This window comes from Phocoena sinus, chromosome 8 (assembly GCF_008692025.1).
Source record: "Phocoena sinus isolate mPhoSin1 chromosome 8, mPhoSin1.pri, whole genome shotgun sequence".
In the NCBI taxonomy this organism is placed as follows: Eukaryota; Metazoa; Chordata; class Mammalia; order Artiodactyla; family Phocoenidae; genus Phocoena; species Phocoena sinus.
In genome coordinates this window covers 65,643,771-65,666,528 of record NC_045770.1, presented here as the reverse complement: position 1 = coordinate 65,666,528, position 22,758 = coordinate 65,643,771, and the positions used below count along the sequence as shown (strand labels likewise).

General features: G+C 42.3%; 1 protein-coding gene across 3 annotated transcripts in view; it reads left to right on the top strand.

The window, feature by feature from the left end:
* GALNT18 (polypeptide N-acetylgalactosaminyltransferase 18) overlaps positions 1-22,758 on the top strand; it is a 353,141-nt gene that overhangs the window by 238,156 nt on the left and 92,227 nt on the right. For all 3 annotated transcript variants that reach the window (XR_004351151.1, XM_032640889.1, XM_032640890.1), the window contains exons 4-6: positions 4,537-4,720; positions 6,351-6,548; positions 11,194-11,308. Coding sequence is in view for 2 of the 3 variants with exons in the window: in XM_032640889.1 (XP_032496780.1) it covers positions 4,537-4,720; positions 6,351-6,548; positions 11,194-11,308 (497 nt within the window). In the remaining variant the exon portion in view is untranslated. The remainder of the gene's footprint in view (positions 1-4,536; positions 4,721-6,350; positions 6,549-11,193; positions 11,309-22,758) is intronic.

The following is a 22,758-nucleotide window of genomic DNA, read 5'->3' as shown; positions in this document are numbered from 1 at the left end:
AGAGACAGCCAGCAGCAAACCAATGCCAGCCACTTTCATAGACACAGCTCTTGGTCATCCGTTTCCTGGAAAGGTGGATGTCCAGGCGAGGAGTGCGTCCTGGGCTATGGTCTTTGCAGATGGAGCTTTCTCAGGGGGTTAGGGGAGGACTGGTGGAGAGCACTGAGGAAGAAGGAAGTCCCTGAATAGATGAGAAGAAAGGGGCTTTTGAGCTCATTAGACCTGGCTTGAACGGAACTCCCACTCACAGGCTGCATGGCATTGGACACATTGCTCAACCCTTCTGAGCTGCATTTTCCCAGGGGCTTGTGAAGATTAAATGCCCATTCTAACTGTGTGTGAGGCACGTGACCCTCTTCGTGTTGCGGGACTCAATAAATACTGTTTTTGCCTCTATTTTTTTTTTTTTTTTTTTTACATCTAGAAAGTTCTCAGCTATGATTTTGTTTTTTGGGGTTTTTTGAATTTTATTTAATTTATTTTTTTATACAGCAGGTCCTTATTAGTCATCCATTTTATACACATCAGTGTATACATGTGAATCCCAATCACCCAATTCATCACCCCACAATCCCCACCCCCGCCGCTTTCCCCCCTTGGTGTCCATACGTTTGTTCTCTACATCTGTGTCTCAATTTCTGCCCTGCAAACTGGTTCATCTGTACCATTTTTCTAGGTTCCACATATATGTGTTAATATATGATATTTGTTTTTCTCTTTCTGACTTACTTCACTCTGTATGACAGTCTCTAGATCCATCCACATCTCAACGAATGACCCACTTTCGTTCCTTTTTATGGCTGAGTAATATTCCATTATATGTATGTACCACATCTTCTTTATCAATGGACATTTAGGTTGTTTCCATGACCTGGCTACTGTAAATAGTGCTGCAATGAACATTGGGGTGCATGTGTCTTTCTGAATTATGGTTTTCTCTGGGTATATGCCCAGTAGTGGGATTGCTGGATCATATGGTAATTCTATTTTTAGTTTTTTAAGGAACCTCCATACTGTTCTCCGTAGTGGCTGTATCAACTTACATTCCCACCAACAGTGCGAGAGGGTTCCCTTTTCTCCACACCCTCTCCAGCATTTGTTGTTTGTAGATTTTCTGGTGATGCCCGTTCTAACTGGTGTGAGGTGATACCTCATTGTAGTTTTGATTTGCATTTCTCTAATAATTAGTGATGTTGAGCAGCTTTTCATGTGCCTCTTGGCCATCTGTATGTCTTCTTTGGAGAAATGTCTATTTAGGTCTTCTGCCCATTTTTGGATTGGGTTGTTTGCTTTTTTAATATTGAGCTGCATGAGCTGTTTATATATTTTGGAGATTAGTCCATTGATTCGTTTGCAAATATTTTCTCCCATTCTGAGGGTTGTCTTTTCGCCTTGTGTATGGTCTCCTTTGCTGTGCAAAAGCTTTAAGGTTTCATTAGGTCCCATTTGTTTATTTTTGTTTTTATTTCCATTACTCTAGGAGGTGAATCAAAAAAGATCTTGCTGTGGTTTATGGCAAAGAGTGTCCTTCCAATGTTTTCCTCTAAGAGTTTTATAGTGTCTGGTCTTACATTTAGGTCTCTAATCCATTTTGAGTTTATTTTTGTGTATGGTGTTAGGGAGTGTTCTAATTTCATTCCTTTACATGTAGCTGTCGAGTTTTCCCAGCACCACTTATTGAAGAGACTGTCTTTTTCCATTGTATACCCTTGCCTCCTTTGTCATAGATTAGTTGACCATAGGTGCTTGGGTTTACCTCTGGGCTTTCTATCTTGTTCCATTGATCTATCTTTCTGTTTTTGTGCCAGTACCATATTGTCTTGATTACTGTAGCTTTGTAGTATACTCTGAAGTCAGGGAGTCTGATTCCTCCAGCTCTGTTTTTTCCCCTCACGACTGCTGTGGCTATTTGGGGTCTTCTGTGTCTCCACAGAAATTTTAAGGTTTTTTGTTCTAGTTCCGTAAAAAATGCCATTGGTAATTTGATAGGGATTGCATTGAATCTGTAGATTGCTTTGGGTAGTATAGTCATTTTCACAATATTGATTCTTCCAATCCAAGAACATGGTATATCTCTCCATCTGTTGGTATCATCTTTAATTTCTTTCATCAGTGTCTTATAGTTTACTGCATACAGGTCTTTTGTCTCCCTAGGTAGGTTTATTCCTAGGTATGTTATTCTTTTTGTTGCAATGGTAAATGGGAGTGTTTCCTTAATTTCTCTTTCAGATTTTTCATCATTAGTGTATAGGAATGCAAGAGATTTCTGTCCATTAATTTTGTATCAGCTTTCTTCTGATTTCCATTTGCATGGAATATCTTTTTCCATCCCCTCGCTTTCAGTTTGTATGTGTCCCTAGGTCTGAAGTGGGTCTCTTTTAGACAGCATATATATGGGTCTTGTTTTTGTATCCATTCAGCAAGCCTGTGTCTTTTGGTTTGAGCATTTAATCCATCCATGTTTAAGGTAATTATTGCTATGTATGTTCCTATGACCATTTTCTTAATTGTTTTTTGGTTTGTTTTTGTAGGTCCTTTTATTCTCTTGTGTTTCCCATTTAGAGAAGTTCCTTTAGCATTTGTTATAGAGCTGGTTTGGTGGTGCTGAATTCTCTTAGCTTTTGCCTGTCTGTAAAGCTTTTGATTTCTCCATCGAATCTGAATGAGATCCTTGCCAGGTAGAGTGATCTTGGCTGTAGTTTCTTCCGTTTCATCACTTTAAGTATATCATGCCACTCCCTTCTGGCTTGTAGAGTTTCTGCTGAGAAATCAGCTGTTAAACTTATGGGAGTTCCTTTGTATGTTATTTGTCATTTTTCCCTTGCTGCTTTCAATAATTTTTCTCTGTCTTTAATTTTTGCCAATTTGATTACTATGTGTCTCGGCATGTTTCTCCTTGGGTTTATCCTGTATGGAACTCGCTGCGCTTCCTGGACTTGGGTGGCTATTTCCTTTCCCATGTTAGGGAAGTTTTCGACTATAATCTCTTCAAATATTTTCTCGGGCACTTTCTCTCTGTCTTCTCCTTCTGGGACCCCTATAATGTGAATGTTGTTGCGTTCAATGTTGTCCCAGAGGTCTCTTAGGCTGTCTTCATTTCTTTTCATTCTTTTTTCTTTATTCTGTTCTGCAGCAGTGAATTCCACCATTCTGTCTTCCAAGTCACTTAACCGTTCTTCTGCCTCAGTTATTCTGCTATTGATTCCTTCGAGTGTAGTTTTCATTTCAGTTATTGTATTGTTCATCTCTGTTTGTTTGTTCCTTAATTCTTCTAGGTTCTTTGTTAAACATTTCTTGCATCTTATCAATCTTTGCCTCCATTCTTTTTCCGAGGTCCTGGATCATCTTCACTATCATTATTCTGAATTCTTTTTCTGGAAGGTTGCCTATCTCCGCTTCATTTAGTTGTTTTTCTGGGGTTTTATCTTGTTCCTTCATCTGATACATAGCCCTCTACCTTTTCATCTTGTCTGTCTTTCTGTGAATGTAGTTCTTGTTCCACAGGCTGCAGGATTGTAGTTCTTCTTGCTTCTGCTGTCTGCCCTCTAGTGGATGAGGCTATCTAAGAGGATTGTGCAGGTTTCCTGATGGGAGGGACTGGTGGTGGGTAGACCTGACTGTTGCTCTGGTGGGCAGAGCTCAGTAAAACTTTAATCCGCTTGTCTGCTGATGGGTGGGGCTGGGTTCCCTCCCTGTTGGTTGTTTAGCCTGAGGCAACCCAACACTGGAGCCTACGGGCTCTTTGTTAGGGCTCATGGCGGACTCTGGGAGGGCTCACGCCACAGAGTACTTCCCAGAACTTCTGCTGCCAGTGTCCTTGTCTGCACGGTGAGCCACAGCCACCCCCTGCCTCTGCAGGAGACTCTCCAACACTAGCAAGTAGGTCTGGTTCAGTCTCCCCTGGGATCACTGCTCCTTCCCCTGGGTCCCAATGCTCACACTAGTTTGTGTGTGCCCTCCAAGAGTGGAGTCTCTGTTTCCTCCAGTCCTGTCGAAGTCCTGCATCAAATCCCACTAGCCTTCAAAGTCTGATTCTCTAGGAATTCCTCCTCCCATTGCCCGACCCCCAGGTTGGGAAGCCTGACATGGGGCTCAGAACCTTCACTCCAGTGGGTGGACTTCTGTGGTATAAGTGTTTGCCAGTCTGTGAGTCACCCACCCAGCAGTTACGGGATTCTATTTTACTGTGATTGCGCCCCCTCCTACCATCTCACTGTGGCTTCTCCTTTGTCTTTGGATGTGGGGTATCTTTTTAGTGAGTTCCAGTGTCTTCCTGTCGATGATTGTCCAGCAGCTAGTTGTGATTCTGGTGTTCTCACAAGAGGGAGTGAGAGCACGTCCTTCTACTCCGCCATCTTGGTTCAGGTCCTTTGCCTCTATTTTTCCCTTCAAAGCTGAGCTCGGAAATGCCAAGGAAGGCCTGGGGCAGGGACTGGCTCCTCTTGCCTGTCTCTGGGGGTCAGCTCACCCTGAAAGTGTGAACGTGTTGATTGCTCCAGCCCTCGGTGTGCTAACGGTGCATTTTCTCCCTCACAGAGGAGCTGAAGGAGAAGCTGTCAGAGTATGTGGACGAGGTGAACGGCCAGAAGCCAGGCTTCATCAAGGTCGTACGGCACAGCAAGCAGGAAGGCCTTATCCGCTCCAGGGTCAGTGGTTGGAGGGCCGCCACTGCCCCCGTAGTGGCACTCTTTGATGCCCATGTGGAGTTCAACGTGGGCTGGTAAGTGCCCATCGGGAGCTGAGGAGGATGAGTCCCAATGTGTCCCAGGGGCTGTGGCTCAAATGGGTGCAAAGCCTGCTGAGATCGCAGTCGTGATGGGGGAGAGGAGAGATCTGGGTGTACGGGTGACCAGGCCACAGGGCTGGCCCTTCAAGGTCGGGGAGGGTCAGGGATCAACAGGTCAACACACAGTGTCTCAAGTGTTGGTGGCATCAGGTGTGACTCAGGCTGGTGTGGTCCTCTAGGAGATGTGATGGGAGACAGAGGTAAATGCTAAGGGCAAAGCAAGAGTTCCAGCCCAGCTAAGGACCAGGCTGTGACCCCTGGGAAATGGAGAGCTGGACCAGACACAAGGCAGAAGCCCAACCTCCAATACAGGAACAGGACCGAGAGGGCAAAGGGAGCCAGGGTGACTTGACGTTGTCACAGGTGCCCTGGGCTCCCCCAGATGCCAGGCCAGAGGTAGCACAGCACCTCAGATTCTTTCTACTGGTAAAACTAGGTCTAGAAAATCTTTCTTTCTCTGTCCAGGGCTGCTCAGGTGCTGGGTGGGGCAAGGCCTCAGTGGCTTCAGCCAAGCAGGGACAGGGCACCTGATGCCAGCATCCCTGCAGGCTGGAGGGTGTTCTATGGCCCACTGTGTGTGGCTTTGCAGAGAGCCTGGGCTTAGGGGGTCCCAGGTGCTGGGGATGGCCGAGTGAACCACCCTAACCACTATGCATGATGGTACTGGGGTCTGCTGTCCACCCCACCCCCAGACTCCGGGTGCCACCCTCTGCCTCCCTGGAGTGGGGTGAGGTGGGCCCTTTAGCAGGAAGGGGCAGCGGGCACGCACACAGCAGGACTGGGTGGAGGCATACTTTTCCATAGCAGGCCCGAATTAAGGCTGTAATGCAGCCACTTTTTATAGCTGAAGTCACTGCTTGCCATTTGTGACGATTTAAAAAGCATTTTCACTGGATTTATGGCCAGAAGAGGAGAGGGACACTTGCTATTTCAAGCTGATTTGGATAAACAATTGTGCAACAAATGCATTTTTAATGAGAAGCTTATCATTCCTGTCTGCAAACATTTTACTCGCCTCGTGCCCCTAGGGGTTCCGGGCTCCGTGGAAGCCCGACCCCCCCACCTCTCCTTGGGCAGTGGGGACGCGTGGGGTGCGGGTGGCATGTCTGGAAGGACCGAAGCAGCATCACACAACGGGTGGAAGTAGGTTTGTTCTCACCTCCGTGTCTCTGCCGTCCTCATCTGCCTTTTCCTCCTGGCTGATGCACTGCATTTTGGCAAAATCAAAGCCCAAGTTGAAAGCTTCCCATGGAACCTCAGATCTGCTCCTTTCTTCTTTCTTGAGTCTTGGATTTCTTTTTTTTCTAATGGAGAAAAGGAAATCAAGCAGACACCAGGATCTGAGGCACTAAGAATCTGTCAGCTCAGCCTGGGACATGCTGAAGGAGGGGTCAGGCCTCTTGCTAGCCCGGAAGCATGGGGGTGGGAGATGGAATAGGGACTCTTTCCCAGGAGGCAGAGCAGCTCTCCCCTGGAGGAGACGGCCAGGAGTTCCTTCCTTCTTCTGTGGGGGAAGGAGCTTTAGAAGGTGCCAGTTTCCCCTCTCTCCCTCTCCCCTGCCCAGGGCTGAACCCGTGCTCACCCGCATTAAGGAGAACCGGAAACGGATCATCTCGCCATCCTTTGACAACATCAAATACGACAACTTTGAGATAGAAGAGTACCCGCTGGCCGCTCAGGGCTTTGACTGGGAGCTGTGGTGCCGCTACCTAAACCCCCCTAAGGCCTGGTGGAAACTGGAGAACTCCACGGCCCCAATCAGGTAAAGCATTCTTACCTGGGGGTCTCTCTGTCTTGTCTTCCAGGCAAGGGCTCCCCTCCCAGCCTGACCCTTGTTTCCCAAACTCCAGCTGCATCGGCAAGTGACCTTCGGGCACAGCTTACAGGCTTTGACGATCCCTTTTAAAAGAGCTGTGGCACCCAGAATCCATTCAGAGCCTCAGAGTTACTCATTTCAGCACGTTGCTCTGGGACACTTGCTGGGTGCCAACTGCTGTGCTGGGGATACAGAGTGATCAAGACTCGATTCCTGCCCCCAAAAGCCTGGAGTCTAGTGAAAGCAGAGAAAACAATTGGAATAAAATAAGTGGGATCACAAATTATTCCCCATGCTGGTGGAAAGTGCATGAAAATTGGGGAGAATCCTTTTCGGAGCCTGTAGCATTCGCATTTGTTTTTTCTTAAGGGCAAGTAGGAGATTGCAAGGTTGGGGCAGGGACACTCATATTCAAAGGAGCAGAGTGAGTTCATGGACACAGAGGAAGTTCAAAGGGACTGGAAGGAGGAGGACAGCGAGCGGGGAGCCCCAGGCAATGAGGCCGGAGGGGCGGAGAGGCAAGACCAGACGCCACAGCACCGTGTATGCTTGGCTGATGTTTGCGCTTATCCTGTAGGACTCAGACAAAAGTGGCTTCAAACTGCCATTCAAAGATCCCAAACTCTTTCTGCCTTTGCTGCTGCCTTCAGAGACACCCAAGTGACTCCTCTACGTGGCCTCTATTTTATGGGTCAGGACTCTTGAAACAGCCATCCCCGCCAGCCTTTATTTCTATCTGGCTAATCACAGATCAGGTGCCTTCATGCTCCCTTCTGATGCCACACAGATGGCATCAGAAGGTGGCCTAGGGGACAGTTCCTGGAATGAAAGAAGAGATTAGAAACTGTTGTTGCTTTGTATTACGTGAGGGAGAAAGATTACGCAAAATTTAATTGAAAGTGAGAGATTACTATCTGAGATGGCATTTTTCCTTGCCAGAAGGAAAAAACTCTATTCATGTTTAAAACAGGATAGAAGGGCTTCCCTGGTGGCGCAGTGGTTGAGAGTCTGCCTGCCAATGCAGGGGACACAGGTTCGAGCCCTGGTCTGGGAGGATCCCACATGCCGCAGAGCAACTGGGCCCGTGAGTCACAACTACTGAGCCTGTGCGTCTGGAGCCTGTGCTCCGCAACAAGAGAGGCCGCAATAGTGAGAGGCCCGCGCACCGCGATGAAGAGTGTCCTCCGCTTGCCACAACTAGAGAAAACCGTTGCACAGAAACGAAGACCCAACACAGCAAAAATAAAAAAAATAAATTAATCAACTCCTACCCCCAACATCTTCTTTAAAAAAAAAAAACAGGATGGAAGAGAACCCCACCTAGCTTTCCTGCGGTTGTCTCTGTCACCTGTCTGTTAGGCCTCTGCCACACTTATGTGGTTAAATATTTGCTGGGAGGTCGCTGTGTACAAGGGCCTTTTACACACATGGTCTCATCTGCTCTTCATCATAACCCGATGACAGCTCACTCATTGTGTCATTCCAGTTTTACAAGATGAGGAAATAAAGACTGACAAAGGGGAATGACCCTGCCAAGGCTCCAGCCAGTGCAGCCAGGATCCAAACCCAGATCAGCTAGATTCCGTACCTAGTGTCATCCTCCTAGGCACCCACTGTTGAGCTCAGAACTGGTGTGGCTGAATTCTACCCCCAGGTCTGTTGACTGCTATTGGAGGGAAATATGCCGTAACACAATGAGCGGTCTTGCAGTAGACTGCACTGGTATTAGCTGCTTCTGTTCCGGGCATCGCTAAGTGTATCAGCTTAGACTTAGTCAGTAGACCCACATTCTAGGTCCTTGACAGAGAATATCATCTCAGCCTCAAATATTCCATCACCTAATTTTTATCAAAATCCTAACTGAGAGAAATTATATTAATGGAAGATTTTGAAAGAACATTCTTGGTTTATACCTGGATGAAGACAGCCCACAGAAAGCTGTGGGTTATACAAGTGTATCTTGCCCACCTTGGAGCTGCGCTTTAGTGCTTTACCCTGACGTGATGTAAGCTATAAAAAGAGCCCAGAGATATCTTCTGTTGCGTTCTAAAGGGATGGCTTTAAGCTTGTTGTCCTCTACATCCCAAAGTGACCCCTTTAAGAAGACTGACATGAGAAAGTTCTTTCAAACTGAAAGGCCTGCTATTCCTGAGGAATTAGTATGACATTTCTACGTGGGAACTGTAAGTCTTACTTCTAAGACCATATGTGTTCATTTTCACCTTGGCCACCAGGAAGCTCAGGGTCAACTTTGTGGGTCCACTTTAAGAATCATGAAAGAAGACACATGCATTCTAACCAGCCTCTAATTTTTGGTGGAATTTTAGTCTTTTCAGACATTTATCTATTTTTTTCAATGTATTTTATGTTCTCTTGTAAGCTATTTCTAACCCTTTTGGGAATCAGAAGATATAAATCAGAAACACTTTCAGGCTGAGTAGGTCCACTTAATACCCTAGGCAGTTAATAAGTAATGAAGACTGAGGGGGCCTGTGCTCTTCTCAGAGTACTGTTTTAGATTCTGTTCTTTCCCTGACTGGGTCTGGCCGTTTAGGGAAGGCCCCCTACTCTGTATCCCAGAATGCCCTGCCCTGCTCAACATTTGAGATATGGGGATATATGTTTATGTATAACTGATTCACTTTGTTATAAAGCAGAAACTAACACACCATTGTAAAGCAATTATACTCCAATAAAGATGTTAAACAAAACAAAACACATTTCAGTAACATCAAGGAAAAGGCGGAGAGTCCACTCTGCAGGGCTGATGTTTTAAAACCACCATGCGTTTAGAGGGGGGATTGTCTGGGCTTCTTCAATGTGCAAGTGCATCTTTTAAAGTGACCTTTTGAGTACCAGTTATGTCCCAGAGGTTTTCAAGTGCTTTACATTATTTAATTTAACCCTTGTGAGGTTATAGTTGATTCTATTTCATAGATCTGGAGTCAGAGGCTCAGAGAGTCTAGGGAACTTCTTTCAGAGATGCATAGGCAGAATGGGGAACCTTTCCCCTAGCACTCACCTCTAAAGCCAGGTCACACGTCCCCACCACCAGAGTAGGAACTCAGCCTAAAGGAGCGGTGGCTTGAGGTGGATTGACTGTCCTGGATGCCTGCGGTCCGTGGAAGCTGAGGCCATTCAGAATAAAAGGCTGTAATTTGAAAGCAGGAGGGGCAGGGACCCCAAGGCACCAGTCTCTGCCCAAGCAGCCTCCTGCGTCAGCATTCTCCAAAGAAATGGCCTGCAAAATGGCTGTTTCTCCACCTTGATGAGATTACAATTTCAAAGATGGGTCCATTTGCATTTGAGTGACAGTTTTCTCATCACTAAGGATTCTTCATTTCTCCTTTTCTTTTGCTCCAGTTCCTCAGCCACCAGCTGATAAAATGCTACGCAGGGGCTAGAAGCGGTAGCAGCGTGCAGGGGAACAATGCAGAGTAATTTGATGCTTTCAGCAGAGAAGCAGCCCACGTGCGCTCCTGCTGATTCACCTAATGTTAATCTCTCCTCGTGACGTTCTGCATCGGATGTCTGTACACAGCCATGTATCCCGCGCTTACACTCGCTAAGGAAAGGCCTTCCAGCTTCTGGACCCACAAGCTGTTGACGTGTTGCTCCAGCCTAAGATCCCTGCTGAATTCCAACCCAGACCAGCTAGCTAGGCCGTGCCTGTTAGATATCTCCCCCTAGTGACCCACAGTCACTTTAAGATCAGTTTTCCCAGCATGGACTCCCTCTTCCTCCTGAAACCAGCTTCTTCTCTATCCCCCCTATTGATGGGTGGTCCCCACTCCACCATCACCCAAGCAGAACGCCAGCTGGCATCCAGATTCCTCCCCTTCTCTCATCTTCATAGCTCATCTGTTTCAAAGTTCTGCTGCTTTTACCTCAAAATATGTCTTTAAATAATCTCTGTCTCCGGTCCTGGTACTCTGGTCCAGGTCTTCATCATTGCCCATCTGGATATAGCAACAAGCTTCCCAACTGGATTCCTCGATTTCTACCCAATCTCCTCCGATCTCAATCACCCCACAGCTGCCTGAGTATTCTTTTTCCAAACACAGATCTGCTTATACCACTGTCTGCTTAAAATTCTTCTTTGACACTCATTTACCTACAGATAAAACCCAAATGATTTACTATGCTATCCAAAGCCCCAACTCATCTCTCTAAAGGGACCAAGGTGAAGGGTGGGAAAGTTGGCGTGGGTGCCCGGGTAGAAACAAAAACTGGCTGTGCAGTTCAGAGTGCAGGGGTCAGGGCAGCCAGAGATACAGTCATGCAGTGTAGACTGGTAGGCTGAGCACTACTTCTCTGGGCTGACATACATGCAAGCACCACCAGAAGTGATGGCTGGTCCCAGGACACAAGCTGTCTCCCACTGCCCTGCTGAAACAACCTCCCTGGACTAGCTGGTGAGGGTGGACCCAGGAGGGCCTCTTGGAGAGCAAGGCCCACACCAGTTCTGGCAGCAAACGAAGGGAGAGGACCAGATCCTCCTGGCAGGAAGGCAGCACTGCCCTTACTGCTCTGGCGGCCCCCATGAGACAGCCCCTCTGCTAACCACTGGCCATCTCCCCATGCCCTGCAGGAGCCCTGCACTCATTGGCTGCTTCATTGTGGACCGGCAGTACTTCCAGGAGATTGGCTTACTGGATGAAGGCATGGAGGTCTACGGAGGCGAGAACGTCGAGCTCGGGATCAGGGTGAGCAGGGTTTCCCACCCGTAGGGCGTGGCTCAGCTCCCCAGAGGGTGAATGAGTCCAGGAGTGGAGAAATGGGGCTCAGGGTTGAGGGTGGTGGACTGATTCTGGACGTCCAGTGCCTAACCTTGGTCCATGTGTATGTGATCAGGGCTGGTGGGGATGGGATAGAGACACAGGTAGGGACCTATAGAATTTTCAGGAAGAAAAGAACATCAGAAACTACTTTGGCTGGGGTGGAGACATGGGAGATTTGAGCTCCCAAATCAAGGGTGACATCTTGGCTAAAATCAAACACAGACTTCTCAGGGGTGAGAAAAGGGGTGCTCCAGGAAGGGGCTGCTGAACAGGAGGGACCCTCAGAGCCACTTCCTTATGCTGTCACCTCCCTTTGGGATTTCTTACTCTGTTATTCTCCATCTCCCCCACAGTGGCCAACAGAGCCTTCCTAAAGACTTTGTCAAGAGAGGGCTCCAGAGAAATAAACTCACGGGGAATAAACAGCAAAACACAGCCAGGCTCACTCCATGTGGGTTTCTGACCCACCACGCGTTGGTCAGACCCTCAGGCCCGTACATGCCTCACACTACTTTCCAGAGCTATCCGCCATCCTGCCCCAAGGTACAGGGCCCTTTGCAGTTATCAACGTGCGGTGTGAATCCACACCAGGTACAATTTAATCTCTCATCCTACAGGAACATTTCCAAGGCTCTGGCCCCTTTCCCTCGGCCCATGCAAAGATAACTCCAAAATGAACCCCATCCCTATGACTGAGGGACACATTAGGTCCCTTGGCAGGTGACAGAAATGTGATCATGGATACAAGGAAGGACCTCGTCCACTACAGGGAAGCCCACCCCTCTGTCTAGGCTGTGGTCCTAGCCTCATGAAGAAACCAACATGCAAGCTGTGCTTGTCCTCACAATGCCCCCCACGGTCCTCTCCACAGGGCTCTTTAAGCAGCCTGGCACACCATGTGCTACAGGCTCGCCAGCCCCTGGCCAGCCCTTGTACCTGCTGGTGTTCATGGCAATCATCTGAGATGTTCCCCCTCGCTGCCTGCCCTCCATGCAGTCCACCCAGTATCTGCCTGGTTCCCACTAGTGACCCCATTCTTGCCCCTTTGGCCTTAGTGTCTGTATCTGGTGTCTCTTGTTCCTAATCTTTGGTGTCCTTCAAGGACTCCAGCTTGAGTACACCCTCCTTACCTCCTATCTTCAACCCATTGGGCAGTCAGCTGTCCCTGGACAGTCCTCGCCCTGCCCTGAGGGGAGACTGGGCACCTCCAGTGAGCATCTCACAATACCTCCAATAGCCTGGCAGGCAGTGTGGGCCTGACTTGTCACCCAGACTTAATACTAGGGCTTTGAGGTCTGGCGGCAGGAGCAGCTTGCCTGAAGCCGAGCTTAGGAAACGCTTCCAGACACCTGTTTTCACTGAAACCCAGAGAAATCTCTTTAGAGACAGTCAAGATGCATGGGCTTATTGGGGAACTAATATATTCATAGAGGACAGAGGCTGCATGATCACCCTCGCTTCTCCGCTCTCCCTACACTGGTCATTTATTCACCATTTGCATCCTCACCATCTCATTTCCGCACGTTCCTGGATAAATGCTTGCTCCCAAACATAATATTTTTTACTAGGAGCTGCTGCTGGGAATTGGCTGAGTGGGCAGGACTGCCTCCAGTCACTTATGTTCTCTGGGTAAAAATGCCTAGGAATGGAGAAAGGAATTAGATTTGTGAACTGTGCTTCCAGCACGTATGTGAGTCAATCACAGAGTGGTGGGAGGCTCCTGCCTTTTCCTTGCCTAGATTATAAAGCTGCTCTGGAGTGTGGGCCTGGGTGAGGCTTTCAAATACTTTTTTAAAATTTGGGGGTTTGATGCTTGGGGTGTAAAATACAGTATAAAATGTTGCCTAGCTTTTTTTTCTCTGTCTCTTCCCTCCCCTTTGACAGAGGTGAAGTATCATGGAGTTGAAGGAAAGGTGGCTTTTAAAGCAGGGACCCAACAACTTGTTGGCTGGTAGAGCTGAGGACAGAAGGAGGGGCTAGTTAATTTGAATTTCAATTCCAGGTCCCCGCTAAAGGGATACAGAACCTCCAGCCATCTTCAAAATAGATGTTCCCATTTTGTGTGGTTATTAGTGTTTTTCTTTCATGTTTATGAGTTAACATCTCAGTGCCTCACTTTCTCCATCTAGGATCTCCCTTCGGTTACTCCCCAGGATTATATGTAAAAATGAGAGACATTGCTTTCCTCCCCTCATTTATTTAGAGGCAACTTATTCAAAGTCCTTACCCATTTGGAACACAGAAATAGAGCTGTTTGCACAATTATTCATTACCTGTTCTGGTACTTATATAATCCATCTACAAAACACCCTAAAAAGTAGCTGTTATCATAATACTCCTTTTTTCAGATGAGAAAATTGTGAAATAAAGAGCTTACATAATATGTTCTCAAGGTCATATGACTTATAAGAGGTAGAGAAAAGATTCAACCCCAGATCTTTATGATTCAAAAGCCTCGCTAGCTAGATATACCACAGTGACCTAGGGATAAAAGTCCTTTGAGCATTCCCAAAAGAGTATTACAATGTCCATGCAGTAATTTTCTTCTACTTTACTCACAGTTGTGTCTACTGAGTCCTCATTTAAAGCCTTATTCTTATTTTGCACTCAATTCTAATAAGCCTTTTTTCCCCCCCAGTTTATAAGTCCACAACTCAGTGGGGAAAAGAAGAACTGCTATGGGCAAGCAGAATGAAAAGCGTGAGAAGTAAGAGCTGACATTGAATAGGAGACAGATTATACAGATGATGGCTATAAAATACTAGAATATATAAGAAAGTATTCAAGAGCTGGCAAGGAATTAAGAAGTTGTTAGAAACTGTTATCTGTTCAGTTGAGTCCCCTTTAAAATATGTTGAAATTCTAACCCCCGTACCTGTGAATATGATCTTATTTGGAAATAGGATCTTTGCAGATATAATCAGGTTAAGATGAGGTCATACTGCATTAGGGTGGGCCCTAATCCAATATAACTAGTGTCCTTATAAGAGAAGGAAAATCTGGGCACAGACAGACACTGAGGGAAGATAATCATGTGAAGATGGAGACAGAGATTGGAGTTATGATGCCACAAACCACAGAATGCCTGGGGCTACCAGAAGCTGGAAGAGGCAAGGAAGGATCCTCCCCTAGAGGCTCTGGGGAGAGCATGGCCTACAAATACTTGATCTCAGACTTCTAGCCTTCAGAACTGTGAGAGAATACATTTTTTGTAGTTTTAGGTGATCCAGTTTGCTGTGCTTTGTTATAACAACCCAAGGAAATCAATACAGACACCAAAAGCTAAGTGAAAGTAGGAATCAGAGAAAGCCTGAGTCCATTATATTTGAAGAACGTGATGATTTGAAGTTTGTGATTTCCCAGTTTCATGGAGTATACAGAGGACAGGATACAAAGCCTAAGGCTTGACCAGCATTAAGAATCTAGTAAAATATTCCCTACCCTTTACCTCCCATAAAGCTGGAACTGCAAAGGCCCATTATCTGAGTATAAAGATGGGCTAGAAATACTCCCACCCACATTTTCATCATTAGAGTGAAAATTGCCTGTCTCAATCTTGTGCTAGGAGGAAAGGAAAAATTCTCTTCTGTGAATCCCTCCCTTGGATCTATCATTCAAAATCAAAATACTTCATGGTTCAGAAAATCTTGAGAGGAGAATTTAACTTAAAGCTGTTAGAAGTTCTTAGGCATCTGCAAAAGTGTACATGAATCCTCTCTGGGAAAAACCCCTTTAACCCAAGCCAGAAAACTTCTCACAGCTAGAGTTCCAAGGAATGTGAGTTCAGTTTTTTTTTTTTTTTTTTTAAATCATGAAACAGACAAGGGAAAAAGAAAGAACCAAGAGCAAACACCAGCAAAAGCATTAGATAGCCAAATGTGATCTACAAAGTCTTCAAGTATTGAATCTATCAGAAGTAGGATATCAAATAAGTTGTATAATATATTTAAATAAATAAAAAGAGATTGAAATTATGAGTAAGAAGCAAGGGACTATAAAAAGACCAGTCATATTAGTATAAAAATAGAATTTCAAACATGAGAAATACAAAAATGTGAATTGAAAGCTTAATGGATGAATTAAACAGCTAGATGGATATTGTTAAAGGAAAAAAAATTGAGTAAACTGGAAAACAGAGCTGAAGAAATTATTCAACATTACCCCAGGAAGACAAAGAAAAAAATATGAAAGAAAGAGGTTGAGAGACATGTAAAAATGAGAGGGAGTGTCTAATATCTTAGAATTCCAAATGGAGATGATAGAAAGAGGATTAGACAAAAGCAATATTTGAATATATAATGACTGAAAATGTTCCCATACTGATGAAAGACACCAATCCTCAGATTCAGGAAGTCAACCTAACCAAAGCAGGATAAATACAAAAATATTCACATTTAGACATATCATAGTGGAACCACAGAAAGCCAAAGACAAAGGAGACCTTACAGCAGTCAGAGAGAAAAGATAGACTACCTAAAATTTAATGATAATTAGAATAAGAGTGGATTTTCCAATGGCAATAATGGAATTCAGAAGACCATGAAATAATATCTTCAATATCTGAGAGAAAATATCAACTTTTATATGTATACTCAATTTAAAAAATCCTTCAAAAATAGGGAAGAAGAAAGCCATTTTCTGACACACAAAAACTGAGTTTGCTACTAACAGATCCTCAATAAAATAAATTTTAAAAGACATCCTTCAGGTGTAAGGAAAATGAGCCAAGAAGGAAATCTGAGATAAAAAGAGAATAATTAGCTCATATATGAGTAAATCTAAAGAAATATTCATGGTAAATAATGTATTGCAAAGTTATAAAAACAAATTAAAACTACAGTGTATGATGACAGCTGCAAATAAGTTGGGAGGGGTGATTGTAAATAAAGTGCCCTAAAATGCCTATATTATTAATGAAGATGGAAAAGATTCTGGTTGACTTTAAATTCTGATAAATTAACCATATTAAAATTTCTTGGGGGGCCATGAAAATCATATGTATAAAAAGTATAACTTCCAAAGTAGTAGAGGGGAAAAATGAAATATGAAAATGGTAAGAAAGAGAAATAAAACAGGTGGTACAAGAAAAAAACATATAAAATGGTAGAAATAAATCCAAATATATCAGTAAATATGGTAAATTTACATGGGCCAAATTAAAAGACTAACATTTTTAGACTAGATTAAAAAAAAATATCTGTAGGCTCTTTATCAATAGAAACCTGAAATATAATAATACAGAAAAGTTAAGATATAAACGAATGGAAGAAGTCATAACAGGTAAATACCAATCAAAAGAAAGTTGCTGTAGTTATGTTAATATTAGAAGAAATACCATTACAAAATACTTTAGGATAAATAAGGAAGATTTCTACAAGATGATAATATGTTAAGCCCATCAGGAATATATAACAGTTGTAAGTTTTTATGTGCCTAATTGCACAGCTTTAATTTATATGAAGTAAAAATGGATAGAATTTCAAGGAGACATCAACATCACCACTAATGTAGTTGAGGATTTTAATAAATTTTCCCAGTAATTGATAGACCAACATAATTAATAGTTTGAATCGAATGGGCATATATACAACACTGCATCTAACAACTACAAAATTGAACAATTTCAAGGGAGTAACGTCACATAAAACATGTTATCCCACCACGATGGAATTAAATTAAAAATCCATAACTAAAAAGTATAGGCAGAAGCCATATTTTTGGAAATTGTGAAACATTTCTGAATAACTCATAGGTCAAAGAAGAAATTATACTAGAAATTTGAAAATATTTTGAACTGAATGATAACAAATATACTACGTATTATGTTATGTGAAATGCAACCAAAATAGCACTTAAGAAAAATTGTAAATCAGAACAGTATGGTATTGGCATAAAATCAGACACATAGATCAATGGAACAGAGCAGAGATCCCAGAAATAAACTCATGCATAAATGGTCAATTAATTTACAACTAATGAGCCAAGAATATACAACAGAGAAAAGATGATCTCTTCAATAAATAGTATTGGAAAAACTGGACAGCCATATGCAAAATAATGAAACTGGACCATTATCTAACACCATACACAAAAATTAACTCAAAATGGATTAAAGACCTGAGCGTAAGACCTGAAATCATAAAACTCCTAGAAGAAAACATAGGCGGTAAGCTTCTTGACATCTGTATTTTCAAAGCTCTTTCCCTACAGTTATCCTATTTAATGTACACAGCAATCAAGTGCTATAGGCAAGCCAGATATTATTATCCTAATCGTGTTATACAATTTAAAATGTTTATATTGGCCAAAAAAGTTAATTCGTTCTATGGTTTATTATCTTATTATTAAAATCATTATTTTAGCAACAAAGTTAACAAGAAATCAATTTAAGTACTCTGTAATCTATAAAGTGCTCTATATTAAACATGATCATATCTATTATTATTAGACATGTAGATGTATATGTTGCATATACAACCATACGTTTCATATAGCGCTTTATTTTTTTAAGCATGCTTTAACTTGTAAGGAGTATTGTAGTCCTACTATAAGCAAGTCCCATTGCTTGGGGCTTGGTGATAGTCACCAAAATTCAAAGTACTGCATTAGAGCATACAGTTGGCTAAACCTAGATTACAGGCCCATGCTTAGTTGCCAGGGGTCAGGGACCCTTTCAGGTTCCATGGGCCCAAGTATTATACATGATGTGGTCCCTCATATAGGAAGGGAATTTAGAACCTTAGAATTTAGGTACAAATGTCCTCTAAAACATGTAATATAATATCTAGGATATTGTACTCCATATCCCAAACATTTCATCATAAATAGGATTTTTTTAAAAATCTCTTTATTATGAACAACTTCAAACATATCCAAAAATAGAGAGAACAGTATAATAAATCCCCTTGCATCCATCACCCAGTATCAACATTATCAACTCATGGACAATTTGGTTTTAATCTCTGTCCCTACCCAATCCTCCCCAACTCCAGTTATTTTGAAGCAAATCTCAGACATTATATCATCAAAAAAAATTTCATAAAATAGAGAAGAACTTTTTAAAAGAAACATGATCACAATACTATTTACATCCTAAAAGAATTCCTTAATACCATCAAATATTCAATCAGTGTTCAAATTTCCCCCAATTCTCTCATAGCATTTTTTTACTTTGTTTTACAATTGTTTCTTGAATCAAGATCCAGTTGACTAATATATCTTGCAAGTCTCTATTAATCTACTGGATTTCTTTCTCCATCTCTTTTTTCTCCTTGTAATTTATTTTTAAAGAGATCAGGTTACTTGTCCTGTGGAGACTCCCACAGTCTAGATTTTCCTGATTGCTTTCCCCTGATGTCATCTAACATGTCCTTCTGTTCCATATATTTCTTCTACATTGCTAGTTAGACCTAGAGATGTAGGTTCGATTTTGTAGCAAGAATGTTTCATAGGCAGTACGCGCGTACTTTTATCACAAGGTACTTAATGTCTTGCTGTCTCTTTATCCTGTTTCATTGCTACCTCTAACATAAACATTTTGCTTTACTTTACACTTAAAAAAATAAAAGGGAATATGTATATATTTACATCTCCTCTTTTTTAGATAAATGGTAGTATGCTATGCACACTTTTCACTATTTTGGTTTTTTATTATATAAATTTTTTTCTGAAGACTACTTTGTAATAGTATATAGGGGTATTCCTTATTGTTTTTTCATAGCTGCATGGTATTCCAATGAATGCACATTCCATGGTTTATTCTACCAGTTTCCTGTTGAGGACACAGTGCTACAATGAATTGTCTCGTGCATACAGTTTTTCATATTTTTCTGGATTATTGTTTGAATAGGTTCCTAAAAGTGAAATTGTGAGGTCAAAGGGCAAATGCATGTGTAATTTTGCTAGACATCATCAAATATCCTTGCAGAGGGGTAGTATTTTTCCCACCAGGAATGATGAAGGTGCCTGTTGCCTCACAGTCAACCAACAAAGTATGTTGTGGAATATTTGGGGTGTTGCCAATCTGACAGATGAGAAGTGGCTTTCAGAGTAGTTTTAATTTGCATTTCGCTTATTAAGACCTAGGCCGAACAGCTTTTCACATGATTAAGGCCATTTGCATTTCTTTTTTCCATGAGCTTTTCATATCTTTGGCCCATTTTCCTGCAGGATCGTTAATCTTTATTTTTAGAGTCTCTTTACACATTAGGGATGGTAATACTTTACCTATCATATACATTGCAGATACTTTCTCTCAGTGTGTTACTTGTTTTTTGTTACTTGTCTTTTAATTTTTCTTCTGGTGTTTTTTTGCCATGCAAGTTTTTGTTTGTTTGTTTGTTTGTTTTAATGTAAGCAAAAGTCTTTTTCCTTCTTGCTTCCAGAGTTTAGACAGAGTAAAGTTTACCCACTACAAGGGTAAAGAAAAATTCACCTATGTTTTCTTCTAATACTTGTAGGGTTGTATTTTTTACATTTTAATCTCTGATTCATTCAGAATTGATCCTGATGTATGGTGTGAGGAATGGACCCAATGTCTTATTTTTCTATATGGCCATCCAGTTATCCTAACACCTTCTGTTTAAAATTACATCTTTTCCTCACTGGTTTGCAATACTACCTTTATCATAGACTAAATTGCCGTACATATTTGGGTCTGTTTCTGGATTTTCTATTCTAGTTCCATTAATCTGTTAGTGTATTCATATACTAATATCACACAATTTAAATTATGTAGCCTTTATATTGTTTGTAAGTTCAAACTTAAAAATGTTTGTAAGTTATATTAAGTTTGTAAGTTGGATTCTGGCTTGCCAACTGTGTATCATGGAGATCTTGGATTCAAAGGAAGAGAAGATCTGTGAGAGACAGAAATATCACCTTTCCCACTTCCTTCCTATCTAGACTTTAAAATACTTAATGTCAAGATTTATGGCTACTTAATTTTCACACTGTTGCTTGGAACCTAGTATGTGCTCAATGAATAGGTTTCAAATTTGAAGGCTAGTCAAGTGTAAGAGAATTTATTCTATATATCTCAGAAAGTTAGAGCCATGAACAGTGGGGTGGAAGCTGTAATGGATGGAGTTATCAATTCAATATGAGAAACAAATATTAGAATCGTAAAAAGGAAGGGATGCCTAATGGAATCGTGAGCTCCCTATATTAGGATATGAACATGACCACCCCTCGGTATTACTAGAAAGAGATGAGATTTATGACCAAAACACTAATAGTTAATAGTAGTGTAGCAGTAATTATATGTGAGCTACTGTCCTAAGTGCTTTACATGTATTAACTCCCTTAATCCTTGCAGCAACCTTGTAATGTAGAATCTTTTATTACCCCCACTTCCAGGAGGGTATACTGAAGCACAGAGAAGTGATATAACTTGCCCTAGGAAAATGGTAGGACATATATACACTACCAAATGGAAAATAGATAGCTAGTCGGAAGCAGCTGCATAGCACAGGGAGATCAGCTCGGTGCTTTGTGTCTACCTAGAGGGGTGGGATAGGGAGGGTGGGAGGGAGATGCAAGAGGGAGGAGATACGGGGATATATGTATATGTATAGCTGATTCACTTTGTTATAAAGCAGAAACTAACACACCATTGTAAAGCAATTATACTCCAATAAAGATGTTAAAATGGTAAAGCTGAGATTTCAACCCAGGAAGAGTGGCTTCAGAAACCATTATGCCTTATATAGATAGGCATGGTGTAGTGGCTTTCAGTAAGAAATCAGATCAGATTTCTCATGATCTCCTTGTGGGTTCATTTATGTGTGTATTCATTCATTCATTCTTGCCAGGTGCTGGGAAACTGGAGGTGAATGACATAGACCCTGTCTTTGAGTGGCCTTCAGTCTAGCGGGAGAGACCCCCGTCTTCTAAGTATCAATACTAATCTAACAGATTATAGAAAATGTCATGAACTTAAACAGGATGTTTTGACCCCTTCCTCCATTGTGACTTTAAGGACTTCTGTGTTTTTTGATCTACCAATGGCGACTGTAGTAAGTATACAACTCAGAGAAACGGCTGACACTATTTCTTGTGAGAGTTCTAAAAAAAAAAAAAAAAACGCAAACTATTATTCTTTTTCCAAATTATGAGTAGTAGTAAAGATCATCAACATGAACTAAAGCAACAAACAAAAATGAACACAGTAAAAATTTTAAAAGCTAAAAAATTGATTGAAGAAATGAATAGTAATATAATTTACATCTGCAAAATTTGATTCAGGAAAACTAAACTTGGTTGAAATCATGACCACAAAAAAAAACTCTGTGATGGAGGCCATAATTGTAAAAAAGATGTAGATTTAAAAATTGCTGATAGATAAGTCATATCTTAGTTGTAAAATCAATGCAAAAAAGTATTAACCCCATGAAAATAAGTCTAGTAAAATAAAATTAGAAAATTAGCATAAAAGGAAATATATTTTAATTACATTATATAGAAAATTGACCAAGAGAATTAAAGTCCCTTAATGATATTTATTCCAGAAAGTACTTCCTGGATGAAAATTCATCATTGTGAATATAATTCGGATTGAAGAACTAAGTAAGGCACAACCCACTGCTATGGATCAAAATGGCAAGGATGAAAGATGCTGTGTGCTTTACAGTACCACCCAAGAGGGAGTGACCCCTCTGCCCCTGGGAGCTGGCTGAGGCTTCACAAAGGAGGCAGCATTTAGGCTGGGCCTAAGCAATGAAGGTGTGTTATTCAGGTGGGAAGAGGAGGACAGGTGTTCCAGAGAGTTGAGGTGACACGTGCAAAGTGACAGCTGAGAAAGACCATGACTGTGGCTGAACTCTAAGGCTGGGAACTGGGGGTCTGTAACATGGGGCTAAAACAGAGGGCCAGTGACAGACAAGGTAGAGCCGTCAGATGGAGAAAAAGAGTGGTCATTGGCAATGCAGCGGGTGGCCTTTGGTGGGCTCTTTGCTCATCCTGGCTTGTCCAACATTTTCATCAGTGACTTAAGTAAAAGGAAAAGGTGAACTTATGGTGGATGACCTATTACTGGGAGAGTCCAGACAGACATTTCCTTGGTTTCTAACATTGGCCTTTCTAGGTCTGAAATGTCTAAGAGTTGGTTTAGTGACATCAACTCTTGGGCAACAAAAGATTATTATTTCATAAAGCAGATACATGCTTCACAGTTGGTAGCAGTATTAGGCCACAAGTCTGGAAGATGATAGTAATATTATTAATCATAACAATAACGAGTGGAGGAACTTCCATTTATTGGATGCTATTGACCTATCACTTTGTTTATATTATCTCGTTAATTTTTATGTAAGTCCCATGAGGCCCGTGTTGGTATCCCCATTTTGTAAGTTAGGAAGCTGGAAGTAATAGGATAA